This window comes from Drosophila tropicalis, unplaced genomic scaffold, assembly GCF_018151085.1.
Source record: "Drosophila tropicalis isolate 14030-0801.00 unplaced genomic scaffold, ASM1815108v1 contig_878, whole genome shotgun sequence".
Classification (NCBI taxonomy): Eukaryota; Metazoa; Arthropoda; class Insecta; order Diptera; family Drosophilidae; genus Drosophila; species Drosophila tropicalis.
The window spans coordinates 8,793,121-8,804,158 of NW_027173374.1; the positions used below are offsets into that span (position 1 = coordinate 8,793,121).

Genomic DNA, 11,038 nt, shown 5'->3' on the forward strand with positions numbered 1-11,038 from the left:
TTTCGTATGTCTGTGTATTTTTGGGTGTGTGTGTATTAGGGCGTAATTGTGTTGGTTTTTTTTGATTTGTTTAGTTTGGCATTTTGTGGGCCGTGCTATTTGTGCTGGCAATTCTAGTGCAGCAAATCATTTGAGCAACATCAAATTCCACAAATCAATCTAAAAATAATTTCTTTTGCATTGATTGACAACCATAAACCTTGGAGAATTCCATCAATTTCGGTGGCAATGCATTTTATCATTGTATCATTTTGTTGCCTTCAGCAAGCAAACACATTCAGTCTCAAAGGTATGCAATTTTCTTTTATGGGATTTGTCTATTCGAATAGTAAATTACCTAGGAAGATCTAGGACAGTTACCAAAGTCGTAGGGAAATTCTATACAAAACCCTTAATTAGATTTATATGGACATATCCTTCATCCTTGCAGGCACAAGGAATCTTCAAAGGGTTTTGAAGAAAATTCAGAAAATAAGTAAAAGCAAAAAGACTTTTATAAGGATAGCTAATAGGTACTTCAAATCTTCATACCAATTTCGAATTGAAACTCAAAACCAAATTTTGTGCAATCACTCTGTGGCGTTTCCCTTTTGGTTGCACCTCATCGCCTTTGCTTTTATAGGACAAGATAGGGGCGGAGCAACAAAACGGAAAGGTAAACAAGCAAACAAGCCAAAAATAGCATGCAAACGGCTAAAGTAACTGAAGGGCGACAATTTAGCGCGTTGTCAAAACAAAGTGCTACATGCTGCTAGTACACAGCCACACACACACACAGACCCACTTTTATACACACAGTTACACATACATACATACAGAGGCAGCCAGACAAAATCAATTTGAATCGCAGCAGCAGTCAGTGAGGCAGACAAGAGGAAAACCAAAGTAAAGACAAACCACAAGAGAGCAGTATGTAGCCTCATGTACCAACACAAGCACAGCTCACACACACACACACACTCACGGAGACACACATACCAATGCACGTGGCGTGTAATGGCGCGTAAATTGTTGCTGGCATCTAAATGCTTGCCAAAAACCGCAAATTCATGACCGCGAATACTTCGAAGCCAGCGAAGTTTGACAAGCAACAACACTGGTTAACGAGCAGCTAGGCAGCTAAGGGGTCTGCGGTGGGGTGAGGGGTAAGGAATATCTGGAGGAAACGGAAATGAACCGAGTAAACAAAATGAGGGAGGCACAAAACAAACAGGGTGTGGGGGGGCAAGTTGAACACACTAAAAGCAAATCCCATTCTCATCTAAAAGTTGAAGAGCTTCCATTGCAATTAGCTATGTGTGTGTGGGTGTGTATGTGTGTGTGTGACAGTGCGTATATCTATCTATCCTTCTCATATTCTCTCACTCTCTTGCTCTCTGTCTTTATTTTACGCATGGAGAATAAGGACTTTGGTCTCTCAGTGGCAATTTCTCTTGTTGTTGATTATGTTGCAGCGAGTTTCACTTTGAGTTGCCTTCCCATTTCTGTCAACAGTCGCCATGAATTGTTAATGCCAAACAGGTGAGCAACTAAAGGGCCTTCTGTGATAGCCGCAGGCTTGAAGGGCGGTGGATGGACGGGGGGTGGCTTGTGTGTCAAAGGTGGTGACAGTCGCCCATTTTGGCAAGCAGCCAAACTAGCCAAGGCATCCCAACTAGTTGCATGCTGCTGCTGCTGCTGATGCTGTTGTGGCATGTTAATGTCAGTGTCAGGGTGTCAGAAAAAATGAAAATGTAAATTGTAAATAAAGCCTGTGTATACTTGACATGCCAAGGACCTGAAAAGTATGCAATAATATATTTCAAGCATGCAAATTATAAGCTTATGCATAAATGACAGAAGAATTTTTAGTTAGCCCATATCTTTTCTATCCTTATTTGTTTATAGCAATAAACAAATTGTTTATTTAATGATTCCCCACACTTGTTTGTTCAGAGCAGCAGGAAGTTTACTCGATAATTTCAATTAATTACAACTTTTTCTTTAGCTAAGCTTAACCACTTGTTAAACAACAATATCAAATATCAAAACAAATCGAACGTGTGCGCAGTATAAAAGGCAAATAGAGAGAAAATTGTTGAGAAACTGTGCTCGGTCTCTCTCTCGCTCTCTCTCTCTTTGGGTTTTCCTGGTGGAAAAGTTTCTACAACGCATACAGAAAAATCTACACCAATGAGCGAGTGAATAGAGCCAAAGAGTCTGCAAAGAGCTGGCCAAAAGCTGACTGGAGGCCAACAGTTCGACACGAGAGCTCAGCGAGTGCGGACGCGTGCAACGGATGGAAACCAAAAGAAACCATAAAACGAAGACGAACTGAAAGTTTGAAAAATAGTAAACACAACACAAACACACACACACACAATAAGTGTGAAAAAAGTGAAAAGTGACAACAAATCAGATAAATACAATCGTATTGGGTGAAATTTTTTCTATAATTGGCCATAAAGGTGACTGCCATATGCGTTTTGGTGGCCGCCACAAGGAGCCACAGAAATTAAGCGGAAATCATCCAGCCGAAAAATCTTAACCTCCCCCCACCTTCAAATCCAATTCGCTTAGCAATATGCCAGAAATCATTGAGCTGAATGTTGGCGGTGTCAACTATACGACAACACTGGCCACTCTGCTGCAGGATAAGACAACGCTGCTGCATGAACTCTTTGCCGAGGCCACGGGACGCGATGCCTTGGCCAAGGATAGCAAGGGGCGCTACTTCCTGGATCGGGATGGTGTGCTCTTCCGTTACATTTTGGACTTTTTGCGTGACAAGGCTCTGAATTTGCCAGAAAGTTTTCGGGAACGTCAGCGATTATTACGGGAAGCGGAGCATTTCAAGCTGACAGCAATGCTGGACTCTATAAAGGGCGAACGTGACGCCCGGCCCCCGGGCTGTATTACAATTGGCTATCGGGGTAGCTTTCAGTTTGGCAAGGATGGATTGGCCGATGTTAAATTTAGAAAACTATCGCGTATCCTTGTGTGCGGCCGTGTGGCCCAGTGTCGTGAAGTTTTCGGTGACACACTGAATGAGTCCAGAGATCCGGATCATGGCGGTCCAGATCGTTATACCTCGCGTTTCTTCCTCAAGCACTGTTTCATCGAGCAAGCCTTTGATCATCTGCATGACCATGGCTATCGTATGGCCGGTAGCTGTGGATCCGGAACAGCTGGTTCGGCGGCAGAGCCAAAGCCTGGTGTGGATACCGAGGAGAATCGATGGAATCATTACAATGAGTTTGTCTTTATACGGGACTAAGTCAAGCGAGAGATTCGCTCTCACACAAACACAAACAAAGAAACACACACTCCTTGTATGTCTCCCACCACTCCACTTCATCTGTTATTTATGGATTCTGTTTTAAACAAAATCAAAGCATCAAAGGATAGCAAGAACAGCAACAGGAACAACAACAACAACAACAGCAGCATTTGCCATCTGGCATCGATATCCTGTCGACCTTGGCATAATGTGGTCTCAAGTTGGCTGACGGAAATGGCAGCCAAAAAACGGGAACTCAAACTCATTTAATGTGTCTCAACCCACCTTTCCACTTACAAATGGGAACATTTTCAATGTACAACTGATCCAACTATAAATGGAAAAAAAAAACCACAAAAATAAATTCAGTATTACAATTATTTCCCTTCAATTGATTGATAGCAAACACAAACAAAAATAATTACAGTAAACAAACAACGGTAAATGTTAAAATAAAACTTGTTGAACTAAAGCAGAGCAAACAAAATTAAGTTTGAAACAAAACAGATACGACTACATCATATATAGATAAACAGATTATAAAGTACATGCTATATAGCGCATACGTACCCCAAAAGCATTATCTAGCATAGACAAAAGCACTTGTCAAACTGGATTTATAGTGGACTTAACATACATATATATATACTTATACAAACATATATCCGATCAATCACACTAACCGAAACCAAATAAGAGCAAAAAATACTGAACTATTTGAAATACGGGTTAATTCTTTAAAAAACAAAACAAAACAAACTAACAAACAAACTGTAGAGCCAAAAGCCAAAGCAGATGGTAACGATTTAAAGATTTTATTAGCAAAACTAAATTGGATTAATATCTTTTTCATAGGATTACAATATACTAACTAAACACATATACATTAAATATATATATATGTTATTATATATGTATGAATGTATTGTATAACACAAACACAAAGCCAATGACAAATATTTTGGCCCAAACTCAACATTAAAAACCATAAAAATCAAACGCAAACACATATTAACGAGCGTCAAGCTACAAGAAGAAAAATCACAAAAAAACGAAAGGATAAGTGAAAAAGGATAAGCGCAAACAAAATGAATGGTGTTAGAAGTAGAACTTTTGCTGGACAATATCAAATTTCCAAGGACATATTCAATTTTAAAGCAATATCAATAACACGAAATGCAATCGAAATGAGTAAAGATTTTCTAAAGTTTGACTAACGATTCAAATCGCTTCAATTGTCTTCTTCCATAACGAAACATTATCTATTTAGGCATTATATCAAATGGCTTTAATTTTAAAACGGTTGTGGCCAATCGTAACAAAGTAGAAACGGTTAAAAAGTTTCAGCTATCTTGAGCTTGTATTGTTAGTCAAGTTTGCATAGATTCATTTAATAGAATAGTCTTTCGTTAGCATTTTCTTTGGAAAACTTAGTATTCCTAATTTTCCGATTGCTAAAGCATTTTCAAAACATTATTTCATCGAAATACAAATTGCCAAAACTAAAAAAAAAAAAAAAAGAAAGAAATGGATATTACTTCCTTATTGAAAACTAAAATTTGCTGAACTTGGGAGAAATGACGAATACAAAACAAAACCACAAACACCCTTTCTCCCCCTATACAAAATTGGAAAACACATTTTTAAATTTGATTAAACAATTGGAAGCATAACAATTTGTATAAAAAACCATGACATATAATTTAAATGAAAAATGTTGAGACAAAGTTATAATGATTTCCTTTTGGGTCACAGACTTTTGGGCTCCAGTTAAAAATTGCAAATGCCAATCTGGGCATATTAAGTAAATATATATATATACAAATATATATATACATCTAAACCAATTGTCGATATTGAAAGTATCTTATAAATGTTTAGTATTATGTGTAATTGAAACCATGAAGCATTAAAAACGAAAAGCCAATGGGACAACAACAACAAATGTATTATTAAACTAAAAACTAAAGCTAATACTTAAATTTAAAAGAAAAAACACATTAAAAACTAAAAGTGAAATGCAAAAAAAAAAAACCAAAAAGGAATGTAAAATGTATTTAGAGAAAGCCTATCAAAGTGCAACCAAAGCAAATATACCTAACTATATAAATGTGTAAAGAAAATATATCTTACAAAATAATAAAGAATCAACCAGAAACAACCAAAAGCAAACAAATTTCGTTTTCTCTCTTTCTTTGCCAGTCATCATTCAGTCAGAGTTAGATATTTATAGGAATTTATTTATTCATGAGCCATGGCCACAAAATTCGCCAATGACAACATGAATTGTAATGATAAAATTTATGAACTCTATACACTTGCACCTCATTTAAATTAGCAGCAGAAACAAAAAGGAAATCATAAATAAATTAAATATACATTTGACAACACGAAACAAACAAACAAACAAACAGGAAACAACGATGATGATAAAAACACAGAGAAACAAAGGATTCAGCCAAACAAAAGTTATAAACTTGACAGAGAAATGCCTTAGAACAATGAAAAATAACTGAGGAAAAAATAATGCTTGCCATGTATTTATGGGGTTCCTTTAAAGAGCAGCACACAAACATCAACAACAACAACAACAACGGGCATTCAGCATTTGTTTAAATTCGAAGCAGGCAAAAGTCATTTAGACTTGTGGCAGAAGGAGGGCGTTTTTTGCAAAAGGTTCCGGCGGCCCAACAACAACCAAAACAACAATTGCAATAGAAGCAAACAGAGAAATGTTCAAATTAAAAGGGGCAAAGAAGGAAACAAAAAAAAAAAGCATTTGGTTGCCTTTACCTTTTCACATATTCTTTCCTTTTTGCTCTCTATGTTGGTGCGTGCTGAAGTGTACTTCAATAGGGTAGACCCAACAACGAGAAAACAGAAAACAAAAATCAGCCGAAAAGGTAAAGAAAAGTTGCCGCCAATTGGAAATGCAGCGCCTAAAAGCAGGCAACGTCAGAGCAGAGTTTGGGCTACGCCACCTGCATACTAAACAAGAAGAATGAAAGTATTTTGTTAGCTTCCTTCTTTTTTCGTTATTTTTCTTTTTGCTCCTTCTTAGTTTCGTTCTTTTATTGACTATACCAACTCAAGATGTACAGAATATGCAAAGTAACATTAGGGCGAGTGTTACACTGAGCGAAAAAAATACATCAACTTGAGCGTTAAGTGGTCTAATTTTGCCAGTTGTTGCCAGTAATCCTTCCAGTAAAGTTTACTTAAATCATTTGGAAATAAGACTAAAATTTGCAATTAAATTTGCTTAACAATTGGCAGCCCTTTTATATTTTTTGACTTATTGCTATTCTTCTTTGTAAAGTTTACCTGGAATTGGCTTTAGGGAAGGTCAAAGATATTGAAGGAAGTAGAAATTTAAGCAGATAATAGGTAACATTTTAAATTACTTGTGTAGTTTTTGTTGTTGTTCAAATTTTCTCTCCATGTTGGAGGGCACTAAAATACTGCTACTCGGTTCGGCCTGCGTATATTTATATTCGTATCTGCTGTGGGCATATAAATTACACAGCAAATACTATGACAGTTTGGCGTTTGGTGTGTGTATGCATTGGAGTATTTGTGTGTGGGTGTGTTAGTGTGTATCTGTCAGCCTCTGACAGCAGCGAAAGGAAATGATGGCTTTTTGTCTCTCACGCTAAATTACCTTGATTTGATTTTGCTATAGGCAAGTTGCCCCGCTGTGTATATTTGTGTGTGTATTTGCGTGTTCGTGTGTGTTTGTTTGTGTGTGTGTGTGTGTGTGTGATTAACGTTTCGTTTTCGTCGCATTATCCACACAAAAGGAACTTTCACTCTGCTCCTGACACGCTGTCGCTTTCAATTAGTTTGAGCTGAAAAGCAACTCAACCTCGTTGGGTCATGGCAATCTAATGAACAAGAGAGAATAAGGCGTCATTGCCAGCTGCCTTATTAATTCATAAAATATAAATTTTAGCTTTGCGAGATGCTTTAAATTGATGTCATTTCGTTTAGGGCCAACTCTGAAGTGCAAAAGTAGGTACATAAATGCCCAAGTATTTCTGTATGTGTATGTGTGTGTCTGTGTGTCAGCTCAACCCCTTTCTGTAGCCATTTTTAGTCAAGCCTTTTGAATTGTGTAGCATACTTTACGCGGGCACAATTAGCGCATAAATTTCCACTGACTTTTACACTCATATACTCTCAAGTCACACATTTAATGTAGGTGGGTATTTAATTAAGTGCTTATATGCACTTCAAAGTTGCCAAGTTGAGTGTCAAACGTGGGTTTGACTCGGTTAGAAATTAAGCTGCGGAAAACACGCTTATATCTTCATTTTGATGCTTAAGAAATGAGCAAATTAACCCACTAATCAGACAATGTAATTGACAAAAGTTGAAAATATTCTTTACATGAAGAAAAGAAGATTGCTTTTTGTGTTCTTTGCTGAGTAATACAAGGTTTTTATTAGATTTTTATGGGTGTTGGGTAAAAAGTACAAAGTACTTACATTATTCAATCAAATATGGATCTAGAAGAAAGAGCTTCCTCCTTATGTTAATTCTATTTCCACGTGTTTTCCATTTTCATATTTACATTTTTACATATCGTAATCCTACTTTCTTATGGTTGAAAATATAATTTGACAAATTATATGACCGCACTACGAAACAATTACTAAAACTTGAATATAATTCTATAAGGAGTTACAACTTAAAGCATATTGATGAGTTTTTTGACTAGCACCGACTAGTTCCACAGTATCAGAAGACTTAACCACAAGAGTCAAGCCACATGACACACTGCTATCTTAATGCTTTACCAGACAAACAATGCGCAACAAACGAAACCCCAAGCACACAACAGGCATGGCATAAAGGACCTTCATCCTTTTGGTTAAAGCATTAAACAACTTGCCTTTGTTTTGTGACACAAGAGGAACGAAAAAAACAATAACGAGAGTCAACCCACAACTGAGAGAGCAGCGAAAAGTGGCGGCACGAAAAGGCGACCCATGACTAAAGGATATGCAACAGAAGATTCAATGCACAGGTCGAAAATACGCTGTCGAAAGATGAAAGCGTGTTATCAGCTACATGTTGTTAACCCAATGACATCGCAGCACAAGCATGACTGGGGCATTGGAGGAGGAGGATGAGAAGTAAGGTCAAGCTATTGTTGTTGCTCGCACACAAATGCGATTTGCCTTAATTTATTTTTATTTCCACTCTTTATGGCGTCACACACATTTGTGTTAATTTACACACACACTACCACATCTGCTGAAACACACACATATGGACATAATCGTAACACACACACACACACACACACACACCACACATAACTTACAGAAGCATACATATTTGGTTTTATGTGCCCTCATCGTTCACCCAACCTGATGACCGAAACCCTCTTTATAACTCCTATTCGTCGTTTGTTTTAAAGGCCCAAACGTGCCCCATCCATATACATACATCAACTTGGCCCAGTTTCTAGCAATAATATAAGTAATTTCTCTCATTTTCAGTTGGCTGATGTGGAAATATTTTAACAGCTGATCAACCTTATGCTCTTTTCATTTGTGGGTTAAAATAAGATACATAAACTTTGATTTTTTGTTTAGATACAAAAAACAAACAAAATTTAAGGTCACTGTTATATGCTTATGAAAATTTAAATGAGCAAAGAAAGAAGAAAGACTTTTCTTCGTAAACTTTCCAGAAACAGAGTTTGAGTCTACAAATGTATGTAAAATTTTAAGATAAAATTGATTATTATATTTTCTGAATATATAAAAATATCTTGCATCATAAAAGAAAAAAAATAATTCTTCTCATAACACACTCCCCGCTTACAACTCTCTTTGCCTCCTGTGAGGGTTGAACTCACGGCCTTTGGTTTACGAGACCAACGCTCTACCACTGAGCTAAAGAGGCGACGGCAAGACGGCCGCCAAATGCCTTATACGAATAACGATATTCTGCTGGAACATTAGCTAGAACAAGAGAAATTGAACGATCATTTCAACAAACAGAAGAATTTCACCAAGAAGTTCTCTGTAGAATGCCAACACAAACAAAGAAATTGAAATTAATGTGAGTAATTTGTTCCAAAAAGGTTTGATCCACATAATTACTAATTTTGATAATTCTAATATATAATTAAATATATTTTTTACTATGAAGTAGCTTAAAAAGACTTCTTTCTCCGACTTTAGATCATGGATAAAAAAAATATTTCATTATGATTATTGTAAGTGTGGCACTAAAGAATCGTTAATTAATATCACACACTAACATAAGTAAGACTCAGCTCAGCTCCAAGCCAAGGAAAGTGCGCCTGCGCCTACAAAGAAAACAACTACAGCGGAATAAAACCTTAACATTTTGTAATAACAATAACTCCAGCAATTACTCAAAAGCAAGCGCAACAAACTTAAATAACAAGAAGTAAAGAAAATTAATTTAAAAACTCTAGAAATATAGAACGACGGTGGGAAAAAAGTAGTAAACTGGTTTTACATTCCCGCTTGCCTCCTGTGAGGGTTGAACTCACGGCCTTTGGTTTACGAGACCAACGCTCTACCACTGAGCTAAAGAGGCGCTGTTCTAACCGCTGCCAAATAACAAATACAATCGAACGCTTGCCCCGATAGAGAGAATGAGAGAGTAGAGAGATGGGAATTGCTTGTGAGATAAGTGCTGATGGGCATGCGCAATAAGTGAAATCATGATTTTGAATGGCAAATGTAAACTTCAAGTAACAAAATATTTTGAGTAGAGCTAAAAAACAATAAACAAAAGCTTCTCAGTTGTACAAATAACAAACTTTATACTTGAAACATTATTTTGTCATATTTGTATGCTGTCAACATGGAAAACCACTTACTACAATGCACAGTGCAACTAATATGATCAGATAAGATAGTAACTTCAATTACGCTACTAAGCAATAAATAAGCAAATTAATTAATTAAAGTGTTTATTTGAATATACACAAAAAAAAAATGGAACGATGCTAAATCTGAACATTAGGGAATACATTTCCGATGATAAGAGAAGTCTTGTTGAAACTTTTCATCTAGTTAGCAAAAATTAAAATATATAAATAAACTAAAATAGAAATTGAAGATTATTCCCTTATGCAAATGTCCTTTTTTTTTAAACGCCTTAATTTGTTAACAAAAACTACTTGTCCATCTTGGCACTGATCAGATGTCTTATAAATCTGATTTAGCCTTTCAGTTAATAGAAGAACTAATTATATAATTGTTTGATTCCTAATCCATCAAAGTCATGACCTAAGAAAGCTTCATTTAGACTGGCTACGCAATTTTGTTCAGCACACATGGAACAACATCATTCATTGTCATAAGCAATTCGTGTAAGGACAATGTATGTATGTTTGTATGTATAGACTTACATACATATGTGTGCTACAAGGCGGAAATGCTTTTGTGACAGCTCAAAATGAAGGCATTTCCTTTGTTTTTTTTTTGCTTTCGCTGGAAAACAAACCCATACTTGAATTCAAATACTCTGTTCTTGCTGTTTCTGTTTTATTTTTTTTTTTTTCTATGAGCCATAATACAAGCCATTTACTTCTGTTTGGCCTTGAATCAAGTTAAGTAACCAATGACAAATTCACTTGTCACATAAGACACACAATTGTCGTGAATGATGAGTTCCTCATGTGGCCAAAAAGGACGAAGTAGGAGGTGCAGGTGGCTTTGGGGCCAACAGATGTGTGCGATATGTGGAGGAGTGACAATTCTATTAGTTACAAATTGAACAGCCAGG

The 11,038-nt window shown here is 36.5% G+C and overlaps 1 protein-coding gene and 2 non-coding genes across 3 annotated transcripts; 1 reads left to right on the plus strand and 2 right to left on the minus strand.

The window, feature by feature from the left end:
* Positions 1-2,249: 2,249 nt before the first annotated feature.
* On the plus strand, positions 2,250-5,300 carry Ktl (BTB/POZ domain-containing protein Ktl). Its single transcript, XM_068299791.1, has one exon. It carries the CDS (start codon positions 2,564-2,566, stop codon positions 3,254-3,256), a length of 693 nt encoding a protein of 230 aa, XP_068155892.1. The 5' UTR covers positions 2,250-2,563; the 3' UTR covers positions 3,257-5,300.
* Positions 5,301-9,103: 3,803 nt separating this feature from the next.
* Positions 9,104-9,175, minus strand: TRNAT-CGU (transfer RNA threonine (anticodon CGU)). The gene has a single exon. It is a non-coding gene; the product is annotated as a tRNA-Thr (tRNA).
* Positions 9,176-9,769: 594 nt separating this feature from the next.
* Positions 9,770-9,841, minus strand: TRNAT-CGU (transfer RNA threonine (anticodon CGU)). The gene has a single exon. It is a non-coding gene; the product is annotated as a tRNA-Thr (tRNA).
* Positions 9,842-11,038: the final 1,197 nt, after the last annotated feature.

What these genes read in the sequence shown, in the direction of transcription:
- Ktl (XM_068299791.1), top strand. Translation starts at nt 2,564, where the DNA reads ATGCCAGAAATCATTGAGCTGAATGTTGGCGGTGTCAACTATACGACA.